This window comes from Erythrolamprus reginae, chromosome 5 (genome assembly GCF_031021105.1).
Source record: "Erythrolamprus reginae isolate rEryReg1 chromosome 5, rEryReg1.hap1, whole genome shotgun sequence".
NCBI lineage: Eukaryota > Metazoa > Chordata > Lepidosauria > Squamata > Dipsadidae > Erythrolamprus > Erythrolamprus reginae.
The window spans coordinates 57968097-57992737 of NC_091954.1; the positions used below are offsets into that span (position 1 = coordinate 57968097).

Consider the following 24641-nt stretch of genomic DNA (forward strand, 5'->3'; position numbering starts at 1 on the left):
TCTCCCCTGCGTGGATCCTGGCTAGCCGTCGCGCCTCTCTTGAAGATGGGGAGCCTGGCGACGCGCTGTTTTCCCCCACCGAGGACAATCGGGGTAAACTCTTTTGGTTGGGAACCAACCGGCCCGGTGCTCTTTTGGCTCTCTTGGGGTTTCCCCTTTGCCTGGGCAGCAGGAAGACCCAGGGAAGGTTCCTTTGGCCGCCCAACAGCTGATCTGCTCCGCAGCGCGGCAGCAGTGAGGAGCCGAAGATGGGGTTTCCCCTTTGCCTGGGCAACGGGGAAACTCCATCTTCGGCTCCTCGCTGCTTCCGCGCTGCGGAGCAGATCAGCTGTTGGGCGGCCAAAGGAACCTTCCCTGTGTCTTCCCCGCTGCCCACACGCAAACTCCACCATCTGCGCATGTGCAGCCATGGAAAAAAAAGGGCGCGCATGCACAGATGGTGTTTTTACTTCCGCACCACTATAACACGGAAAATCGATTAGCGCGGGAGGTCTTGGAACGTAACCCCCGCGCTAATCGAGGGATCACTGTATAACAAAATATATACATTCTCTCTCTCTCTCTCTCTCTCTCTCTCTCTCTCTCTCTCTCTCTCTTTCTCTATCTATCATCTATCTAGCTAGCTAGCTAGCTATCACCTATCATCTTCTTATATAGATAGATAAGCCAAGCATATTTAAGAAGAATTGAAATACAAAGAAAGAAAGAAAAACTATTACGTTTCTAACTTCTCCATTTTTATTATACATTTGCTAATTTACAATGCTTTTAGATATTTAGACCTCCTTAGAAACCAGACTGTAACTGATCATATTTGGCATACTGTGTAATGTATTGTATGGGAGTTGTTTTTACTTAAATCTGATTAATTTTTTATTTTGTTTATGTATTGCTAGTTTTGCCATTGCTACATCTTTTCCAAGTTTAAGTTTCCAGTCAGATATTTTTGAAATTGTATCTTTCTTTCAAATGTTGAACAAAATTTATTCTCACTGTTGTGTGTATATAACTTGTTAAATTATTTTTGTTCATTTTTTTTCTGGAGTTATGCCTAGTAATAAAAGTTGTAGTTTCATTGAAAATGAGTCTTATCATTTCCTTAAGTTAAAACAATTTTGAAATTCTGAATCTGCTGTTCTAGAAAACCCAAAACGTACACTACCAAGATTTTCTTCTAGTAGCTGTTTCTTGTGCAGCATTATGGAAGAAAGATATTCTTTGGGTAATTTATGTTTAAAAGAAATAGTATGGGAGAGAAGGATTTTCCTGGTGTAACAAACAAAAGGAAGGGAGTGATGGTTTACTTTAGGTTCAGATGTTGCAAAAGAGTTCAGATGCACAATAATGAATAACAGGACAGATTAATGAAGTCCTAAAATTGCTTATAATTTAACCAAATGAATGGAATGATAGAACAATAGGGAGATGTATGTTTGTTACAAATTCAAAACTTTCCAGAAGACTATCTGAGATTTTAATTCTTAAAAATTAAAATAAACGTAAACACTAATGCATCTATGGAAATGTAAGATTCCTGCATTTATGATTATTTGCTATGCTATTTATAATATTGAATTTAGTAGTTGGGTTCAGATAGTTTAGAAATAAAAAATAAATGGGACAATGGTTGGATAGAAGAAGTATCCTTGAGTATATTGAATCCAGAAATACAAAGAATTCGACATTTAACATTGCAATATTGGTACATTCATTCAAATTATAGACATTACAGGTTTTCTGTTTTTCATTTTTGATCTAGTGTTCTGAATACAATTTTTGTGGAATGACATACATTGTAGGCATGAGCTAATCTTTGTAATTTTTTTTAGATGAAAATCATATTAAGAAATAAAACTTCAATAGAATCATGGATTGAAGAAAAGGTAAAAAGTAATTATTCTCATACTCATTTAAATACCGGTACATATTATGCTACGGAGGTAATAGTTTGTAGTAGTTGTTGATAAATAGTATTGTGTTTCCTGTTTATGTGATTTAATTAAGCCAGGGGCTTTTACAACCTTTTCACACATTTTCTAAGGTCTTTCATCACATAGCCATTATTGCCTTTTAAATGTTGGGTTTAAGCCAACTTGAATTTTTAAAAAAATTATCCATTTCTCTTGGCTCATTATAAATCTGTCCTTTTGTCATTCTTAAATTCAAATTTATATATTTGGCAATTGCTGCAGCTCAGCTTCATTTGAGCTTCTGTATCCTAAGAAGCTGCTCACTAGAAAAAGAAAGAGAGGATGGAAGAAAATCTTTCCAACTAAATAGCTCTTCTGATATTTAGATGTGAAAATCACAAAACTAGGTTGTTGTTTTTTAAGAAAGGATAGTCTGTTTTTTCTCCACTATAGAATTTCCTTCATTCTGATTAATAGCTGAATTAATCCAGCTATTGTTATATGACAACCATCATTTATAACTCCATATATTTTGCAAATGTAGCCAATTTTAGTTTATTCAGTAAGTCATGGTTAAACAAACAAATGATTGACATTACTGAACACCTCCCACATCCATTCTGAGAATAATAATAATTCCAGAAATAATTCCAGAAATAAATTTTAATATGTGATATCATTGCATCACTAGAGGTCAGTATACAGTAAAAACTTTAAGGAATTAATGTGAATCAGCACAGGGATTTTAAGAAACAGTGAAATATGAAATCACAAATACAGTAGTTTGATTTATGGTATAGGAAGATATTTTCCTATTTAAATGCAACTATTTTTATTTAATACTTCTGACATAGAACTGTCTCTTTTAATACTCAATATAAATTGAACCAATAATATTTTGGCCTGATTCAATCCTGAAGAATGCATGATTTAAAAAGTTTGCACTGTATTTAAATAACAAGTTAAAATATGCCATCTCACATTACACTTATCAAAACATGACGGTTCTGCTTGTATAGATAATATAAGGTGTTTTGTTCTCTCTGTTCCTATTTGTAGCTACTTCTCCAGCATTAGAAGATAAGTATCAAATAGTATAGCAATCTGCAATGAAAGGAAAAAATCCCTTTGTCTTGCATGTGGCTGTGGGTCCTGGGATTTTTTTTAATCTTAGTTGAACCTTTCTAATTTTTTACTACCATAATTACAAATTTAAATTTTGAGTAATATGAAAGTTCCTCCATGTTAGAAATCTAATATGTTCATGTAATTGAGAGGGGGGGTTTCTTGTCAACTGTATTTGTATACATTCCTTGCAGGCCAAAGACCGCATTCAGTATTATCAAACAAAAGAAGTCTTTATATTTCCTTATGACCTGGGAAGCAGATGGGATAACTTCAAGCAAGTCTTTACATGGTCTGGAACTCCAGAAGGAGATGGCTTTGAATGGCCTGTAAGAGAAGGTTGCCATCAATACAGTTTAACGGTATGCTATTTTTTATTGTTTTTCCTTTACACGCCTATTATTGTGAAGTAAATGCATTGAACAATTGGCTTTATTAAAATGCTGCTTCATATCTTTCAGATTGAACAGTTAAAACAGAAAGCTGATAAGAGAGTAAGAAGTGTAAGTGATCAGCAATTCATCACATTTCTGTCTATATTGCCATATTATCTTAGTATAGTATCATTTTGAAAATTAAGAGCTGTAGGATTTCATGTTACATTTTAGAACAGTATGTGGGGTAAAACAGTGAACTCTAATAATGACATTATAGAATAAAGTAATGTTTCTATAGATGTGTTGTAATTTATCGTACGATGTGTGTGATATTATAAATGTCTTTTGCTTAATGGAAAGAAATAGAAGCAAGAAAAAAGAATCAAATAAAAGGAGAAGAATAAATTATAAATAATTGCTTATGAGTTATTTCTCTGTGTTGAAAATTTTAATTGATTCTGTTTTGATTAGTCATTAACCTACCAGTTATGGAATGCTTTGAAAATGCTGAACAAATACTTCCTTTAGACATATCTCCTGAAATGTTAGAATTTCAGTAACATTGCCTGACAAAAGGTATAATTTTTCTCTATAATAGATAATACAAATCCTTTGATTAAACATTCTTAGAGAATGGAACCCTATACATTTGGCTTATATCAAACAATTAGATCAATAGTTCATTTTTACACTACGCAGACCACGACTTCTCTGGTAAAACAGCTGCTTTCCAGTCGGTCAAAGCTGTCAAGCAGATGGGAGAAAACAGTCCCTTGCAAAGCTTTATGTCTGTATACATTCTGGATACGTATAGCTTTCCACCATAAGTATACAAACTCAATAATTCTTTTTGGGTGCCTTTGACTCAGTCTTGCCTCTTTGGGGCCAAGATTCCAAAAGTGGTTTGCCATTGTCTCCTTCCTAAGGCTGAGACAACAACTGGCTTTGTGACTAAGGTGAGGCTAGAAGATATGGTCTCAATTTCTAACCTGATGCCTTAACCACTATACCAAACTGGCTCTCTGGAAATTCATGTTACCTTTGAGCAAATAGTTGTGGACAGATAACGAGATAAAATTATAATGTTCCACAAATCTTTCATTTTTGAAACATTCAGTCAGTATACATAATTTTAATTTTTTTTAATGAAATTAAATTCACCCACTCCAAATGTTATATCTTGTAATATCTTATAATTTCTCTCAAAAATTTTCTATACCATTTCATTTTTTGAGTACTGTCTTAAGTGTCTGAGTGATGTGTAAGAGACATAATGGCTTTTTAAACACTCCAAATTTCTCTATAACATTTCAATCTGTTTCCTGTTTGACTGCGTCCTACCTGACACTTGTACCAGTACCTCCATCATGTTCCTCAGCATTGTGTCCAGGGCAGCCCATTCTAAAAGAAAATGTCTTGTGAGTTTGAGAAGTTTGATTGAACTTGCAAGAAGTTTTCTTTTAGAATGGGCTTCCGTTGTCACAATGCCAAGTAATGCAAAGGAGATACGAGTACAAGTGTCATGTAGGCATGTACTTCCTGCAGCAAAAAAAGCACATTCCCCAGGGTTATGCGCCTCACCTGACATTGCTCCATGCCTCCAAGGCGGGTGCGTCCCACTATTTGGGAAGCACTGCTCTAGGCAAATCCAAAATAATCTTCAAAACCCAAAGCTTGGTTCTTTCTTTATCTTGAAAGAAATCTAGTAATGGCTTCCACATTGCATGAAATTTAGTCAAATTGTCTCTAAGGAAAGCAGTCTATTTCACCATCTTGACTAGGTGCATTAATTTCAAAATCCTTTCTTTCATTTGCATAATATTATTTCCATCTTTGAGGTTTCAACGGCATTGCTTGACAATGTCACGTATTTTTAAAAAGTCTCAAATGTTCTGAACCAACAAAAATATCTGATTCTAAAATTTCTTAGCCTTCTTACAATTTTATAATCAATTGTTTGTAACCAGCAAGTTATCTTAAGCAATTCTTTTTAATTCACATTTTTAAGGTAAGGTACCAAGCAAAAGAAGACTATAATGGTGCCTTTTGCCCTGTCACGAAAGGTGTAAGGACTTTCTGTACAACTCCATGCACTGAAGAACCTAGAATTGTCCTTTGCAAAGGAGACCACATTTTAGCCACCCGAGGACTGAAGTTAGTATCTCTATATATGATTACTTCAAACTATTAAAAATGTTGCAAAGGTAAACAAGTGCTGTATGTTTAATTCTTTATTCTTTTTTTTTTTAATTTTTGGCATTGGATGTATGGCGACAAAATTACTGACCTGCCAACGAATGGTAATTACTTTGTTTCAAAGATAGACTTTCTTATTTCCATTTCATAATGTAGTTTAAATGTATTTTATGTCTTAAGTACATTATTTTTAGGGATTCCAAATGCAAAATCCATTAAATCTGTAATAAAAATGTGAAAAGCCAATTTGAAATAGTTTAATGTGAATTCAGTAGACTTGGAGGACAGGAAGTTAAGTAATTCTACATAGGAAAATCTGTGGTATAAATCAGTACATAAAGATAGAAAAGTACTATGCCACCATGCAAAATAGATAATTTGTCCATCTTCCAGCATTTTAGAATTTAGAGTATTCCAAAAGTGTATCTAGTAACTAGAAAAATTGAGTTAATTTAAATGACTGGATTAAGAGTGTATTTTTAAATATATTTCATATGGAGATTATGAGATAAACTTCAAGTTTGCCATCTGTACGTTTGTGCTATTAGGAACTTCATTTATTTTCAAGTTGTTAAAACAAGAATGGCAGATGCTGTCATAGAATACTTCTAAATAAACTCACAGCAACATGATTAATATAGACAAAATCTTAGTCATGCCTTATCTCTTGAAGAAAAATTGTGAAAACTGAAAATAGAGTTTAGTTTTGCAGATGTTACACAGTTTTCCATAAGGCACAGATTTCATAACGATAGGACAGGGAAGAAAAATCTGCAAGTGGTACGGTTTTTTAAAAAAATTCTGCTGTTCTTTCTCACTATTAGATGGGGAGAGGATCAGAGGTTGGTTCCCAAGAAAATGTGTGGAAAAATGCATGTATGATTCTGAATCAGATCATCCATTGGATGGAGAAAAGAAAACAAGATGACGCTTACTGATAACTGGAAAAGTTTGCTTTGGACCACTGTCCTTCTACTTGAATATTTGTATATATTCTTATGTATGGAACAAGGATCATATGTTGTGTGTTTGCAAGGATGAGTTTCAGTGCCATAATACTAATCATCTTTTGCCATTTTTAAAAGGGAGAAAGCCATTCCATGGACGCTTTTTCATATTAAATCTTTTACAATATAGAGCATATTTGGCCTGCTTTTTAAATTTAATTTTATTATATAATCTGAAGAAACATAAGAGCTACATTTTTTTCTGATGCTTAGGTGCTGCTTATTTAAAAATATATAGTATTCTCATTATTTACATTCCTCAAATTACTTTTTTATTGCCATCTTTAAAGTTGAAAGGACTATGTGAATGAATGCAACTGAGTTAACAGCTGATTCTTTTTTGATTTATTTTATTTTTTAATTTTAATATCATGTGATTTTTATTAAACAAAAATAAAATAGAAAATGTTATATTTACTCTTTGGTGCATCTTTAGAGATAAATTGTTGAATTTTTGCAACAAAATTACAAAACCAGATAACAATTCACAACTAACCCATGAGAGCACTGTTTGCTTTTGTATAGTACAATGTGTGGCATCTAATTATTACTATACTACTTTCTCCAGTCTGAATCTATAGATTCAATGAAATGTTGTATCCAATCAGCAGGGGTAAATTGTAGCACTTTCTTTCTCTCTCTGAAGGTAATGTTCATTCAACATCTGATTTTTCTGGTGAACTACTAAGTTTTTTGCTACTTCTCAGGACAAGTTTCTATCAATAATCAAACAAATGCATGCATTAAAAAAGTATTAACAATTGAAATAGAGAAGTGTAATTTGGTTGCAGTTAACTTTTCAAATAGGCCAGGTCAAAAACCAAACATCACAAGAATTCCACTTTATCGTTTTATTGAAATATATATTGAAAGTTTATCCAAAACCTTTACACACACATCCCTTTTAAAGACAATAGGCCAAAGTATGGCTGTTCTTTCTACGGGTCTGATAAGCCATGTTACCTTTTCCACCTCCTCCTCAAGATAAGAATAAATTCCTCTATAGCAATGCTTTTCCAATTTGACAAATATATGAAATATGAACTGCAACTCTCAGAATTCCCCAATAAGCAAAGTAGTTTTGAAATTCTAAGAATTGAAGTCCACACGTTTGCCTAGTTGTGAAAATGTGCTGACCAACTGGCCGCCATCTTCACCCGAATCTTCAAGAAATCACTAGAGATGTGCTATGTTCCTTCTTGTTTCAAACGCTCCACTATCATCCCAGTGCCAAAGAAGCCCTTCATAAAGGAACTGAATGATTACAGACCAGTTGGTCTAACAGTGGCTTTAAGTTATGAAAACCTTTGAAAGGCTAGTGATGTCCCACCTGAAAACCAACAGAGTTCTGCTGTTGTAGCCCCTGCAAACTGCATACATACAAATAAATTGACATATAATGCCGCACTATAATATGAGTTGATGGCTTATTTGTACCCTATGACTATCATTAAGTGTTGTATTTTATGATTCTTGATGAATGTATCTTTTCTTTTTATGTATACTGAAAGCATATGCACCAAAGACAGATTCCTTGTGTGTCCAATCACACTTGGCCATTAAATAATTCTATTCTAATCTAATCTAAAATAAATTCTAATCTAATCTAAAATGTATTGCTCTACAGCAAAATATGCAAAAATGCCTGGTCGGCTAGTCAGTATTAATTGTATGTTGCAGAGGTGTGTTTGGATTGGTTCACCCAAACCAGTAGCAGCCTGCTGGTGATGTCACAATGACATTACAAAACCAGTTCTGTTAGTATTGGTCTGTAGATGCAACCATCTTTTCGCGGGGGGGGGGGGGGGATTTTTTTCCTGAGAACCTTTTTCTCCTGTGCATTCAAAAAATCTGAGTTTTTAGCAGTGTCTTTGTTTTTGGCTTTATATTTTGGATTTTTTTTTTCAGCATTGCGCTTGCACACACGCGCTTTACGCATACACCCTCATGGTGTGGGAGGAAGTGAACCAGCAGCGAGCTAAGTTAAAAGATGTCATTCTAAGCACATGCATTTTTGCTCAATGAATAAATCAACAACTACCCCTTAGGTATTAAAAATGGCAGAAAGTTAAGAAAGTTGTGGTGAAGCATTATTGCAGAAAACAATTCATAGAAAAGCAAATTACCAACTCAGTAAGGATTTTGACATTAGTACATTTCAGTTATCGGATACATTCCAGACTCTTGCTTTTGGTGGCATAAACTACTGTAACTGCATCTAATTTACACTAATAAAGAGGCAATTAGTCTATAACTTCACTCAAGAATGAAAGTTTAGCACTTGTCTTTCAGAGAAGAGCAAATGGGAGAAAGTGATGTTCATAACAGAAAAGCATAAACTTTTCAACAGTGACATTAAGCAGAACTGTATCAAATAAAAAAGAATAAATATACTTTGTACATACTATACAAAGTATGTTCCTATAGTTTCACAAATAACAAAGTATAGGAAGATTTTTTTAATGAATTGCTTCAGAACTAGGTTGGGTGGAAAATATAGAAAAAGTTTAAGATGTATGTTCAAAAAAGATAATATCTGTCAAAGTTCCAATGGCTAGTAGAAGCTATTGCTGGTTTTTGTGATTCAGAACATGATCTTTAGGGTACCAAAAATTATGGCTTCAATGTGATAACAACAAAATTTTGTTTTAGCCTAAATGAAGATGATCAGTATGAAGAAGCCATCTTACAGGCCTATTTGAAGTTGTTGATATGTATAATGACACAAATCATGGCATTGAAAATGGCTCTTTTGTTTTGTTTATATTGTTGATTGTCTACATTTGTTTAAATTTTTACTACTGAAAAATTTGAGTGTTATCTTGTTAAATGTAATTCCCTTTACTAAAACAACCCCAAAATACCTATATTTTCCATTAATCCTATCCCTGAAATTGTACTGAACCTTATTTTAGCATCTGTCATTGGCAAAGATGCCTGATGCATTGTACATGAAAATCATCTTAGGTCTGTAATAGTATAGAAAATATTTAAAATCATCAATGCGTGACTGTGAAATGGACTATTTTGCATTGCTTGGTAATATCTCAAGTGAGAAATACAATATATGACCTATTTAACCAAAGAGTCATTACATTTTAATTAGATTGCACTTATCAATTAGAATTATGACATTCCAGAAATTGAAAATAATTCTGAACCCGTCAAAATTAAAGTAAGCTTAAATAAAGAATTGTTTAATTATTGCAAGCAAACAGTATATTTACTTATTCTATCTAAGTTCCAATGAAATAAATTAGTTGTGTTCAAAGAAAAAATTGTTTATCTTATTTATATTTTAGGTCATTATATCATGGTTTTGTTTGGCTACAGTGTGAACCGAGTATAAAATTAAAATTAATCACGAGTTTTAGAATATTCCAAATGTTTTGGGAAAAGGTAAATTGACAAATATTTTAGGATATTTTCTTCTATTAGGTTTTTATTTTTCACATGGCAAGTTTCAGTTAGCAAATATAGTCATTTTGTGTTTTAGCAGAATTGGATATACCATTTTAAACATATATACAATTGATGCTAATATATGTAAGTGGTCACCTATAAGTGGTACATCCTATAGATAAATGAAGTGTATTTTACAGTTTTAAAGACAGAATCCTCCAATCCCCCAAATTATATATTACATTATCCTTGTTATGTAGTTAATATCTAGTAAATTGCCATAACAACTCAGTCAAATGAGTACAATATGTTCATTATGTTCTCTTAATAGTGTGATAGTTCATATTTTCCCATAAAGTCAGTTTTTTAAATATATTTTTAAACAATTTAACACTTTTCCATCTCAATTAGGGTTATACAATAAAATACAATATAGTTTCCCCAAAAGTTTTAAATATTTGAAACCAGTGCAGTCGCTTTGTCTTCCTGGGCATGTAACACTAAATAGGACTCTCTCTCCTCCTAACAGTACACATATACTATGTTTACTGGTTTCTTGTAGGAGTTCCCTTTGCCAGTTAGGCACTATCATAATTCCCTTTCAATATATTCAAATCAAGCTGGCCTTCATTCCTTTACATATCAGAAGCATAAAGAGCATCAATTTGACTCCTGAAGTGTTTGACGAGATCTGGTCTTTTTGATTTCAGTGTTGGGGTTAAGAATCCATTTTCAATTGTAAATAGTTCTGGATGAAGGTGGATGTATTTCACCTGGTGGAGAAAATATTTTGTCATAATCAAAAATGTTTGATACACATAACTACCACAAAGGCAGTTACCATTTTACTGACAAATGTTAAATCAAAGAATAGCGTAACAGAGGGGACAGTTTATAGCACAGGTGTCAATCTCAATCATGTCACATGATGTATCAATATTTTTTGTCTTTGTGGAGCTGAATATGGCCTGTGCGTGATGCATCTAGCCTTCAGGCCGCTAGTTTGATAACTGGTTTATAACATTCTTATTTTATTTTTTATATTTATCTTCCACTGAATTTATACTCATAACAAGTGTCCAAGGTCTATCTCAATTTGGAATAATGTGGAAAATGAAGCATTACTGTCTGAAAACCTCGCCAAAAAATTATTATTGTATTAATTGTGTGCCATTTGTCAAAGGCCAAGAATGAAGATTCAAACTACATATTTCAGGATATTAGAAATATGTCATTAAGAATTCTGAAGTCTTTTGGAAATCCGTTGTAAATGATAATATCAATTTGACCTCATTAAAACATATAGGAATCATAGTATGTGCAAAGGTTTGTGATCACAAATATATCTTGGTATTAGAGTCTGTTCCAAATTAGGGTATTATAGCACTTTTCTGTTTATGAAATCAAGCATCTTTTCAACACAAATAAAAGGATTATACAATTATTCATCTTTCATATCAAATCTCAGGAGGGTAAAGTAGAAACGTAATTTAGGGACAGCACAACTTTCAGGTGTTCATCATAGTAGGAGTTTCTCCATTGATTCTTTGATTCTTTGAATTCCTTATAAAAATCATCATCTTCAGCAATTTCCTAGATAATTACTTACTTGTTCAAAGGTCTTAAGGCCAGCTTCTTTTCCCAAATTGTTCATTTCCATCAATATAGCATTTTTCACTACCTTGAAACAGAAATGGATTTTAATTGTTAACAGTTTATCTCTTTAAATAATACTAACCGAAATGTAGATAAAACTGTTTTTTTGACAGTGTAAGTCAAATATAGACTGAAAATAATAAAATTCAAAACAAGCACACAAACAAAACAAGTAGTAAACCTGATTAATCTTTCTGCATGATATAACAATTAAAATAATTCAAACTTTCCGACTTGAAATGTTTGTAGGATAAATGCTAAGAAATGTCATTAAAATTACCTCTATAAATTAATTCTTCCTAGTTAGCATATTCATGGAAATTGTTTCTTTCATTACTTAATCCATTTAGATGAATTTTGTTTACGCCAATATTTCATATTTTTCTTTACAGATTTGTTTTTCTTCAATTAAAAGACATCATTTTATTTTATTTTTTCAAGTTAGAGATATCAAGAACTAAATCAACTCGTATCACATAGACCAGTGATGGCGAACCTATGACACGCGTGTCAGCACTGACACGCGTAGCCATTTTCGGTGATACAGCGGCCGCCGGAGAAACGGAGCTTTAGGGAGTGCAATTGCAACCACAATTATTATTATTATTATTATTTTTCCTCTCCCCTTAATTAAGAGGCCGGGCGATTTTCGCCCGGGCCGATATTTGCGATGGCTGGGAGGGGTGAGAACACCGCCTCCCAGCTGGGCGTGCCTGCGCGGAGCGGAGGCTCACCCACACGCTGCCTTTGGCAGCACAAGCATGCCTGTCCGGCCGGGGGAAGAATCACCCGGCTGGACGTCAGTTTCAGCTGGGGGGGCACCGCCTCCCAGCTGATTGGCGCGGCACCAAGCATCGGAGCCCACCACGAACGGTGGTTGGCTCACAGGGGCCGCTGGGAGCGAGGGGAGGGGGTTGCAGGCCTATTTCAGGGTCTGGACCCCTCGCCCTCGCCCCTCTGCTCCCTGCTCGCCTTCCAGAACGGTGTTACAGGAGACGGTGCTAAGGTAAACCCTTACCGGGTTATTAATTTGTAATTTAAAAAAATCATGCTGGGCTCACAAAAAAGAGAGTCTGAAAAAAACCCCTGCGTTGCTTCCTCCTTTGGTGGCTCATAACTAGATTTTTACAACCCCCCACCCCCCTTGATAAGCTTTTTCTTGAATCTGAACAGTTTGGGGGTTCGCCAAAGAGAGAAAAGTGAACGAGAGGGAGAGAGAAAGGGAGGAAGAGAGGAAGGAAGGAAGGAAGGAAGAGATAAATATAAAGGGAGAGAGGGAGAAAGAGAGGGAGGGGAAGAGGGGAAGGAAGGAAAAGAGAGAAAGAGAAAAAAGTGGAAGAGAGAAGGAAAGAAAGGAAGGGAGAGAGAGAGAGAAAGAGTGAGAGAGAGAAGATAGGAAAAGAGAGAGAGAGAGAGTTTTAATAGTAATAGAGTTTGGTTTTGTTTTATTATTAATTTCTTTTAATAAAAAAGAAGGGATTTGTTATTTATTTATATTTATATTTATTTTTTGTTTGTTTATCTGTCTATCTACCTACCTACCTACCTACCTACCTATATATATATATACTGTATATAAATATACTTCTATGCCGCCCAGTTTTTTTCTCAAGGTGACACACCACCCGAGTTATGTTCAGTTTTTTGGCGAATTTTGACACACCAAGCTCAAAAGGTTGCCCATCACTGACATAGACACACAAATCCTCAACTTGCAATCATTTGTTTAGGACTGTTCAAATAACAACAGCATTGAAAAAGTAAATTGCGACTCCAGTTCTTGCAATTACAAGCATCACTACATCCCTACAATCACATGATTAAACTTTAGGCACTTGACAATCAGGATATATTTAGGACAATTGAAGCATCTCAGGGCCACCCAGTTGCCACCTTCATAGCTGGCTTCTGACAAGCAAAGTCAATAAGAGAAGCCAGATTCATTTAACAATTCCATGATTCACTTAATAGCTCCATGATTCACTTTATAACTATGGCAAAAATGGTCCCAAAGTCAGGCACAACTCATTTAACAAGTGCCTTGTTTAGCAACAAAAATTGTAATGCCAGTTGTAATCTTAAATTGAAGACTACCTGTAATTAATAATCAGTTCAAGTTACTAGTTATTGTAATCCTGTAAATGATAATTTCCACAAGGTACCTCTGCAAGATCTTTCCTAATTTCTAGATTAATACCCAACTTTCAATTTTGCCCTGAACAAAAAAATATAAGTGCAATTGGATATTATAAATGCAAATGTTAATATAAAATATATAACAGCAATGCAAAGTGATATTAATATGTGAACTGTGAACTGTGATATTAATATGTGAACTCTCAGTTCATTCTGTAATGTCACTTTGAAATGCTAAATCTTGGTTTAGGATCACTGTTTTATTGGCCAACCTTTTTTCTCCCATTTCTAGTTATTTTATTTAAATTCAATCTGCCAACAAGACAATTTTTATGGCATAAATAAATGCAAAAGTCATAAGTGGTTCTTGTTCTGATGATTTGATAAGTAATATATTTCAGGACAGGCATTTTCTTCTCATGTGTATACTGACACATTTTATACATTATGCTAAAGCATGATAGTTTCCCTATTGAAACCACTGAACTATATTTTCCAAGCTACAGTGGATATCTTTATAATGTGTGCATCCAAAATCAAATAATCATTTTGTAGCTTGTGTGACTTGTGGACCTAAATAACTATTACTTCATATAACATTTAATTATAAAATTTAGCTCAAACTTTTTTATCTTACAAATTAAGGAATTTTTAATTCTTTTAAAGTAAAATGTATGTCTTCTTACTGAATTTTTGCAAAGATCTTCAAATGAACCTTTTACTCCCAGGTTTTCTGCAAATGCCGGAAGAGTTTCTTCATCAGGTACTACTATACCCACCAAGAAAGACTGTTTAGGAAGCAAGAACATATTCAAATTTTAGTCACTTTAGAAAAGAAAGTATTTCTCAAGATAGTCTCCAAGACATACAAAACCCCTTCTTTTTTGAGAAGAGATTTCATGTTTGGCGAAAATTTGTTTGAGCATGATATTTATTTGAAATCCATAATTAAAAACTGAAAAGTAATCTTGCAATGGAGAGAATAGCCTTTAGGAGTCAAGGTAGAATTTCCAAAGGAACGTATTGTTACCTGAAGGCTATCTCCATGCACAAAGACTTGTGCTATAGAAGAACCTCTGATATAGATGTTTTCAATCTTTTCGGGTGCAATATATTCTCCTTGGGATAATTTGAAGATATTCTTTTTTCTGTCAATTATCTTCAATGCATTATTCTACAAAAGAATGTAATAAAGTGAGAATTCATAATTCATACTATATAGAAATGGAATCAGTTACAGATTTTCTTATGTGCCTTGTAACACTTGTGAGGAGCTTATTTTAATAATGATGCATGATTGCTTAATACCTGAAATTCGGGTTTTGTGAGACGCAGGATTTAGAAGGCAATTACAATATCTATCCACTCACTACGCAGCTTCTAATGCTTCCAAAACCATTCCAATTCAATACTGAAAACTGATGCCAGTTTCTTTTGCTAAAGAGACCCCAGAAATTGATATTAATTTTAGGCACTGATTTTTTTTTTGTAAACCTCAAATGGCCTGCAAATAGTTACTGCTTAATACGTAGGTAATACAATAAACCACTTATGATGCAAATATGTTCCCTCTAATTTTTTGGGTGGGTGGGTGGGTGGAAAAGTATAGTGTCTGACCGGCAGTCCCTTTGGGACTGGGCGGCACAGAAATAATAAATAAATAAACAAACAAACAAATAAAAAACCCACCCTGTTTTGCCTCAGAGAATTTCAAAATAAAATACTGTACTGTGTGTCTATAACAGTGAGCTCATAAAAGGGCAACTCTATCAATATCAAAATGCCACTTAAATAGTTGAGCTAGTTTCAAACTAGATTTTGATTTTCTTTCTCTCTTCCTTACTCCCATTCTTTTTCTTTCTCTTTTCCTTCCTCTCTTTTTTCTATCTGTTTCTCTCTCTTCCTCTCTTCCTCTCTCTCTCCTTCCCTCTCACTCCTTCCCTCTCAGCTTCTGGGCAGGTTTGGAAAACTCTGAGTTGATGATTTTTAAGTGAGCGATTGCTCACTGCTCAGCTTAGAGGGAACTATGATGGGGATGTGAAATATATGTATGTATTGGTGGGAAGGAAAGATGGAAACAATGCGGGAGGAAATGCTCCAGTTCAGACCAGTTCTCCAGTACTAGTAACAACGGCCAAACATGGTTTGGAGAAGTAGTGATGGCTGGCTGTCCATGCTCCTGAACCAGTCACTGGTCACTCACCCTTCCCTGCCCATTCTCTGCTCTGCAACTTGCCTGCCTGAAAGGCTGTGCCCCTGATCTGCCTGCCAGGTAAGCCTGCAAAGTCGTGGCCTAACTGCCCCTCTCCCCACATCATCCCAGCCTACCTTCCCTATTACATTCCCTGTGGGCCACAGCCCAAACATGATTTCCTGCCTTCCATGCAGCCTTCTTAGTGTCCCTGTGTCCATCTTGTGAAAGCAAGCAATGGAACATCACATGGAAGGCAGGAAACATGTTGGGGTAGCAGGGAAGGGACATAGCAGCCTAGTCCCTTTCCTGTACCCCAACATGCTTTGTGGACTTCTACGCAGCCTTTCTGGTGGTCCCCCACACCTACTTGCCTTCCAAAATTGGCATCCAGCCAGTGACAAGAGATACACCACTTCTGGCCAAGGCCACCCAATTTTAGTTGCTAAGCAGAAGCATTGTTAAGTGAATTTCACCACATTTTACAAGTTGGCCATGCAAACCCAGTCACCTGACCCCCAAACATGCCCAGTGAGTCACAGGATCACCAAGCCATGCCCGTCTGAAGCCAAAACACCTGACCATCCAAGCCAAGCCCACAAAATAAGCCACACCCACAGAACAGGTCAGAAAAATGTTTAGATTTCACCACTGCAACAATGGAAAATGCAGTTTATAAGTAAAAGAAATTTATGGACCATTTCAGAAAACTATAATTACCAAACCTAAAAGTCAGATTTCATATTTCATAAATGTTGTTCCTATTTAAGGTCATCCATATTATTGTACAAACAAGAGTAAATATGAGGACTAAGCCTACCTTTAGTAATATCTCAATTTATCTTAAATATTCCAAGTATAATAGTAATTCTCTTTGCAAAGGAACACTTTTAAGCATCTGAAAACAGTTTAAGAAATATTTTCTATAATTGACTTGCTACAATAATTAACAGTACAATGTAGAAACCAAAACCTTCCATTATTAATTGCTTACCGGCATCCATTTTCCAATATCTCCAGTATGAAGCCATCCATTGTTATCAAGTGCTTCTGCTGTTTTCTCAGGGTCTTTCAGATAACCTTTGAATACATTTGGCCCTTTAATACACACCTATGAAATACACATGGTATTACTGTTCAATTGCTTTTGGTTCAAAAAGCTAAATTGTTAGATAATGTTAAAACACAAAAATATACAGTACTTACTTCCCCTTCATTATTTGAGGCAAAATAATTCATTTCTGGGACATCTTCAAGTTTTATGATGTTGCAGGGTAGAGGAGGTCCAACATTACCTAAAGAACACAACCCAAAATAGAGTGTGACAATCTATGTGACTGATGTTTTTTGTATATATTTTGTAAAATTTATTAGAATAGTATTAAAAGAATTAAAAGCTGAAGGTCCCAGTGGAAAATCCTACGCACATTTAAACTAGAATCATACTTTAATATTATCTTATGACTCTCATTTGAAAACCATTATAACTCCTATATTTCCCAAAAATTTCCTCAGTTCTAAATGGTCCTAACATGAAATTTTAAGAACCCACCTGCCTTCCAATCTCCAGGCATTGTGGCTGTGCAGGCAGCTGAGCATTCTGTTTGACCATATGCCTCTATAATCTGATAAGGAAGACAAAAGCTTGATTTATACCATTCTTGAGATTCACTTGCAATTCTATGTTTTTAACATAGGTCATGACAAGATTATTTTAATGTTAAAGCTCTGGCAGAAATTACAGTATAACCCTATACTGTCAAAATAAAGGGTCTCATCTTCTGGTTGTGTTAACAACCATTAATAGTGTTATCTTTGTCTGCTGGTGTGTATTTTAATTTGTGTGGCTTTGATGACAATTTGCTTTCAGTTTATTTTAAGATTGTTCACTGCCTAGAGTAATTTGTTGAGATAGATGGCCATACAAATCAAATTAATGAAACAAATATAACATACAGTACTTCCATTGCAGTAGAAGCAGCGGTAAGAAAATGAATTTGATTTAAAAATGTAAATGTTCATCAAACTACAACCGTTCATCACCATTTTGGGGATATGGGAAAGGGGAGAGAACCAACCAGCTTGTGCCTACTGCCCACTTATTTTTAGAGAGAAAAACCAAGGAATTGTTGGCTTTTCATTTACCACAATATTAGCTTTTCAACAATGCTAGTGATCCCACTGTTTGGTTGATAGGCCTGTTTAAAAATACAACTTACTGTATTTTTCGGAGCATAAGACACACTTTTTTGCTCCCCAAAATAGGATGAAACTTTGGGTGCGTCTTATACACTGAGTGTAGCCTCACCCAACCACCCCCACCCTTTGGTTCTGCCTCCCAACAATTTACCTCCTTGCAGAAAACAGCACAGAGCCTGATTAGCTTAAGCAACTCATTAATAATTTCCTAACCCTCATCTGATTTGAGGCTTCAAGCAGGCTGGCCACATGCTAAACTGAAAGTGAAACTAGCTGCAAGGAGGCAAACTGCGGGGACGTGGACTGTCAGCAATGTTGGACTGCTGAAACTGGATGCAAGGAGGTAGGTTAATAACTATAAATATCTGTAGAATGTTCAAATTATTAGACTTATTTTTTTAAAGACTGTTTTAAAAGACTGTTTTCTAGACCAGAGGTCCCCAACTGCCGGTCCGCGGACCGGGACCGGGCCGTTGGGGTTTTCCAGCCGGTCCGCGGCGCCGCTGCCCTCCCGGCAGAGGACATTATGCAGGACAGGGTGGGGCGTCGGGCAGGGTGGGGAGAATCAGGAGGCTCCTTTGGCGGCTGGGGGCTGCCTGGCTTTGTGATTTTGGCTGGGGGGGACTTAGGAAGGTCCTACTTCTCCCCCCCCCCAGCCAAAAACTCAAAGCCTATCTGCTGGATACGGGCGATGAGTGGGACAAAGCGGCGCCGAAGCCTCTTGCAGCAGCTGCCACAGCCACCGGCTTCGGCACCGCTCGTCCCGCTCATTCCCCATGTCTGGCAGAAGCTGCTGCCCGAGTGCTCTTGGCCGGCGGGATTCAAAGGGGAGAAAGGGGAGAATCAGGAGGCTCCTTTGGCGACTGGGGGCTGCCTGGCTTTGTGATTTTGGCTGGGGGGGTTAGGAAGGTCCTACTTCTCCCCCCCCCAGCCAAAAACTCAAAGCCTATCTGCTGCATACGGGCGATGAGCGGAACGAGCGGCGCCGAAGCCGGTGGCTGTGGCAGCTGCTGCAAGAGGCTTCCGCGCCGCTCTGTCCCACTCATCGCCCGTATCCAGCAGATAGGCTTTGAATTTTTGGCTGGGGGGGGAGAAGTAGGACCTTCCTAACTCCCCCCCCCAGCCAAAATCACAAAGCCAGGCAGCCCCCAGCCGCCAAAGGAGCCTCCTGATTCTCCCCGCCCTGTGGAGAAGTGTGGAGGGCTGCGTCACTAAGCTCCACCCCTCCATAACCCCACCCCCATATGACCAAAGCCCCCCCGGGCCATGGAAAACTGGTCTAGCTTAAAGCCGGTCCCTGGTGCAAAAAAGGTTGGGGACCTCTGTTCTAGACCAGTGTTTCCCAACCTTTTTGGAGCCGTGGCACATTTTTCATATTTTCAAAATCCTGGGGAACATGGAGGGGGGGGGGGCGCTAAAAAAAGTTTGGGAAAAAAAATCTCTCTTCCTCCCTTTCGCTCTATTTCTCTCTCCCTCCCTCTTTCTCTCTCTTCCTTCCTTTCTTTCTTCATCCCTCTTTCTTTCTCTCTTCCTTCCTTCCTCTCTTTCTGTCTCCTCCTTCCTCTCTCATCTCTTTCCTTCCTCTCCCTCCCTTTCTCTCTTTCCTTTCTCTCCCTTTCTGTCTATCCTTTCTATCTCTCACCCCTTCTCCCTCTTTCATTCCCTTTCTCTCCCTCCCTTTCTCTCTCATTCCTTTCTCTCCCTCTTTCCTTCCTATCTCTCTTTCTTTTTCTCCCTCCTTCATATCTTCTTTCTCTCCCCCTTCCTCCCTCTTTCCCTTTTCCCCCTCCCTTTCTCTTCCTTTTTCTCTATCCTTTCTACTTCTTACTCTTTCTTTCTCTCCCTCCTTCATTCAATTTTGTCTCCCTCCCTTTCTCTCTCTTTCCTTTCTCTCCCTCCCTTTCTCTTCCTTTTTCTCTATCCTTTCTACTTCTTACTCTTTCTTTCTCTCCCTCCTTCATTCAATTTTCTCTCCCTCCCTCTCTTCCTTTTTCTCTATCCTTTCTACTTCTTACTCTTTCTTTCTCTCCCTCCTTCATTCAATTTTCTCCCCCCCCCTTCCTCCCTCTTTCCTTTCTCCCCCTCCCTTTCTCTTCCTTTTTCTATATCCTTTCTGCTTCTTACTCTTTCTTTCTCTCCCTCCTTCATTCAATTTTCTCTCCCCCCCTTCCTCCCTCTTTCCTTTCTCTCCCTCCCTTTCTCTTCCTTTTTCTCTATCCTTTCTACTTCTTACTCTTTCTTTCTCTCCCTCCTTCATTCAATTTTCTCTCCCTCCCTCTCTTCCTTTTTCTCTATCCTTTCTACTTCTTACTCTTTCTTTCTCTCCCTCCTTCATTCAATTTTCTCCCCCCCCTTCCTCCCTCTTTCCTTTCTCCCCCTCCCTTTCTCTTCCTTTTTCTCTATCCTTTCTGCTTCTTACTCTTTCTTTCTCTCCCTCCTTCATTCAATTTTCTCTCCCCCCTTCCTCCCTCTTTCCTTTCTCTCCCTCCCTTTCTCTTCCTTTTTCTCTATCCTTTCTACTTCTTACCCTTTCTTTCTCTCCCTCCTTCATTCAATTTTCTCTCCCTCCCTTTCTCTCTCTTTCCTTTCTCTCCCTCCCTCTCTTCCTTTTTCTCTATCCTTTCTACTTCTTACTCTTTCTTTCTCTCCCTCCTTCATTCAATTTTCTCTCCCCCCCTTCCTCCCTCTTTCCTTTCTCCCCCTCCCTTTCTCTTCCTTTTTCTCTATCCTTTCTGCTTCTTACTCTTTCTTTCTCTCCCTCCTTCATTCAATTTTCTCTCCCCCCTTCCTCCCTCTTTCCTTTCTCTCCCTCCCTTTCTCTTCCTTTTTCTCTATCCTTTCTACTTCTTACCCTTTCTTTCTCTCCCTCCTTCATTCAATTTTCTCTCCCACCTTCCTCCCTCTTTCCTTTCTCCCCCTCTTTCTCTTCCTTTATCTCTATCCTTTCTACTTCTTACTCTTTCTTTCATTCAATTTTCTCTCCCTCCCTTACTCTCTCTTTCCTTTCTCTCCCTCCCTTGTTCTCCCCTGGGGCTGCCTGTGCCTGCCCTGCACCACCCAACACGGACGGACAGCCCCCGGTCGTCGGTTCGTCGCCCCCCACCCCCCCACGGAGGGAGATCAGGCTGGCGAGGGTGGTAGATCTACGTCACCAGCCACTGGAGGAAGATCAGGCTGGCGGGGGCGGCGAATCCACCTCCCCAGCCGCGCGGAGGGAAATCCGGTAGGCGGGCGGGTGGCCGCGGCTCCCTGCGCGCCCCTGGAAAAGCCTACAGGGAACTGTGCCCGGGGCCGCTTTAGCGGGGCCCCCCCCGCTCCCCCCACCATCTCCCCGCGACTGCCTGCGCCGCTGCAGCCGCGCGCCCCTCCCACCGCCAGTGCCCTCCCGCCGGGCCCCAAAGGACACTTGCCGATGACGACAGGGAAGCTTCAGCTGGGCGGGCGCTGCCGTGCCGGTGCCTCCGACCTCCCGGTTCCTGCTCGATGCCGCGGTTTCTGGCGCTCTCCTGCTGGGCCCCAAAGAAGGAAGGCGGGAAAAAGGCGCGAAGAATGGAGCTCTCCTTCCTGCCTTCCTTCTTTGGGGCCCAGCAGGAGAGCGCCAGAAACTGCGGCATCGGGCAGGAGCGGAGAGGTCAGAGGCACCGCAGCGCCCCACCCAGGCGGCACACCTGGCGGTGTCTCGCGGCACACTAGTGTGCCGCGGCACACCGGTTGGGAAACGCTGTTCTAGACAACTTAATGAAACACTTTTTAAATGAAAACACTTTTTAAAATAAATGTTTGATCTGAAGAGGCCAAGTACTATTGTATCTGCTTTTAAATAGCAGAGAATAACTATAATTCCAGAAAGCCACACCAATTTTAAAGGTCTATAAAAGTATAATCTGAAATGTAACAGTATCCTGTTTTAGTATTAAGATAAGGCAGCTGAGCTAAACCCTGACTTAGTCATGTTTGTAGTAGGTCTATTTAAATAATTGTGAGGAGTTAGTATGACTACATTTAAGAAACATTTCTGGCATTAATATACTGCCATAATGTAATTTCTCCAGTTCTTTGCTATTTCTATGGGTCAGACACACATGTACAGAAATACACAGCAAACAGTGTATCATCTGTACTGTTTGCTGTTTGCTGTAGGCAGGTTGCTGGGAGGCAGAGGCAGATTTCTCCGCTTTGTTTTCCTTCCCCAAACCTAAGGTGCGTCTTATACTCCAAAAATATGGTAATAAAGCAGTTCACAACCAAACTCAATCCACAATGTTATAAATTCATATAATTTTTACACTGTCAGTTCTGTGACAGTTCCATTAAAACAGAAGCATATAAATTTGAATAGTCCTGATCACCACTAACATTTCAGATCAGTTATTGACTTACTGCCTTAGCCAGAAATCAGCATTAAGGGAACTAGAAAGTGACACATTCCTTCAGAACTCTTCACTTACATGACAGCCAAAGACTGCTCTTAAGAACATTAGGACAGATGGAGATATTGGAGCAGCACCAGTTATTATTGCTTTCAGTTTTCCACCTGTGATTTCCTATCAAGCAATACAAAAGAATTGGAATGTAAAGCATCTCCAAAAGAAATAGGAGCATAAGTTTTATATAGCATGCCTTGTATTTATTAACCTTGATAAAAGTATCACACACAACCTCCTCCTAATACACACTTTACCTCTTCCTTCTCCCCACTGATAAATTTTAAGTGAATTTTAAATTTAAATTTTACATTTATGTGTATGCATACATACACACACACACACACACACACATAATGTCTTGGTGTATATATATGGTTTCCGGTCGAGTCACCTGGCATGGCCAAATATGGGAAAGAACACACGGCTTCCTTTTGCATTGTGTGTGTGTGTGTGTTTTCTCAAAGATTTTCATGGGCATAGGCAGGGGTGGGCTCCAGCCAGAATGGGGCGAAACCCCGTTCCGGTAGTGAAATTGAAGCTGTGTGTGCAACTCCAGCTAATCCGTGTTAGTTACTTCCGGGATTCCCCGTCACTGGCATTTAAAAAAATTTATTTTATTTTTTCAAAAACTCTTCTGCGCAGCTTCCTGATTCGCTGGCTCATCAATCAGTCACTGGCATTTTTTTAAAAATTATTTTTTATTTTTCAAAAAATTATCTGTGCATGTGAAGAAAATTGATTGATGAGCCAGCAACTTTCTGACTCGCTGGCTCGTCAACCATGCCCGCCCATCTCTCCTTGGCACACACAGACCTCTGTGGCATGCAGCCGGGAGTGGCAAACAGTCAGGAGTAGCATACAGCCGGGAGTGGCATGCAGTCAGGAACTTGCTTTGGTTGATTGTGGTGCCTTTAGCCATTTACAAACCCCCCCCCTTTTTTATTTTCATTCATTAGATAAGGAGAACCGGCGCTCAGGTAAGTGTGTTATTTTATTGGAGGTGGGCGGGCAGCCAGGTGGAGGAGTGCTTTATTTTTTATTTTCCCATCTGGTCACCGGCCACGTGGCTGAAGAGATGGGGGGAAGCTGCTCTTCCTCCATTCCCCCCCTATTGTCGCATCCCCGTGAATTTCTTTTTATTTTCTCTTCTGGTTGCCAGTCATATGGCTGACAAAATTGGGGGGGGGATTAAAAGAAATTCACGGGAACATGATACAGGGATGTGACAATGGGGGTGGGGCAAATGGAGGAAGAGCAGCTTCCAGGAAGCCCTGCCTCTCAGTAAAAGTTGGTAGTCAGGCAGGGGCACGCAGGCTTGCCAGCCTCCACAGCAGCCGAAGAGCCATCAGCGGTGGGTGGAGAAGTGGGAGGGTGCGGCTGGGACTGTGAGTGAGACAGGAGAATCAACGCCCAACACATGCCCTGGCCAATCCACCTTCTGTGCGGCTTGCCCCAGCGTTGCACCGAGCCCCTTCCTCAGCCCTTCGTGGCCACCACCGGCCCCACCCACAAAATTTTCCCCATGCCACTGGGCTGCAGCCAGACCCCGCTGTGGCAGCTTCGGTTGTAGGTGGCTGGCACAGACATGGCCTTTTTAGCCGCCAATGTGGTGGCCGCTCCCTTGTCTCAGGCTGCGGGAGTGCAGCAACAGCGGTGGCGGCGCTTGGAGTGCCAATTGCCTGTTTATCACCTCACTCACCCCGGTGGCAGTGGGAGTTGAGCACCGAGGAGAAGCTCTGAGCCAGCCTCCTCTTTCTGCTACCCCGCTCCAGAGGGCCCAAGCCAGCCCAGTGTCACCACTGCACATTGCACTCAGTGCCCCTCCCCTCCGTGTGCGCACACTCACCAGTCAGTCACCAAGTTCATGCCCAAAGCAGTAGAGGCTCAGGGGTCGCAACTTCAACTATCACAATCCCCCCCTCCCCCCCTCCATCCCCCCAAAACGGGATGGCTCCCTTCGGGGTTGGTTGCGACTGATGGATCTAAGGCTTACAGGGGTTAGGAAAGAGATGGAA

The 24641-nt window shown here is 38.7% G+C and overlaps 2 protein-coding genes across 5 annotated transcripts in view; one reads left to right on the top strand and one right to left on the bottom strand.

Annotated features, from left to right (window-relative positions):
- The window catches only part of ZDHHC6 (zinc finger DHHC-type palmitoyltransferase 6), a 28374-nt gene extending 18481 nt beyond the window's left edge, over nt 1–9893 (top strand). Inside the window, exons 6-11 of the mRNA XM_070752712.1 lie at nt 1830–1883; nt 3230–3397; nt 3497–3538; nt 5421–5566; nt 5669–5712; nt 6433–9893. Coding sequence (XP_070608813.1) covers nt 1830–1883; nt 3230–3397; nt 3497–3538; nt 5421–5566; nt 5669–5712; nt 6433–6536 — 558 coding nt within the window. The 3' untranslated portion in view covers nt 6537–9893. The remainder of the gene's footprint in view (nt 1–1829; nt 1884–3229; nt 3398–3496; nt 3539–5420; nt 5567–5668; nt 5713–6432) is intronic.
- A 146-nt stretch (nt 9894–10039) lies between these two features.
- The window catches only part of ACSL5 (acyl-CoA synthetase long chain family member 5), a 58774-nt gene continuing 44172 nt past the window's right edge, over nt 10040–24641 (bottom strand). For all 4 annotated transcript variants that reach the window (XM_070752707.1, XM_070752708.1, XM_070752710.1 and 1 more), the window contains 8 exons: nt 22648–22743; nt 17553–17625; nt 17207–17295; nt 16995–17111; nt 14840–14983; nt 14496–14597; nt 11627–11698; nt 10040–10790 (listed from right to left, as the gene is read on the bottom strand). In XM_070752707.1, coding sequence (XP_070608808.1) covers nt 10653–10790; nt 11627–11698; nt 14496–14597; nt 14840–14983; nt 16995–17111; nt 17207–17295; nt 17553–17625; nt 22648–22743 — 831 coding nt within the window. In that variant the 3' untranslated portion in view covers nt 10040–10652. The remainder of the gene's footprint in view (nt 10791–11626; nt 11699–14495; nt 14598–14839; nt 14984–16994; nt 17112–17206; nt 17296–17552; nt 17626–22647; nt 22744–24641) is intronic.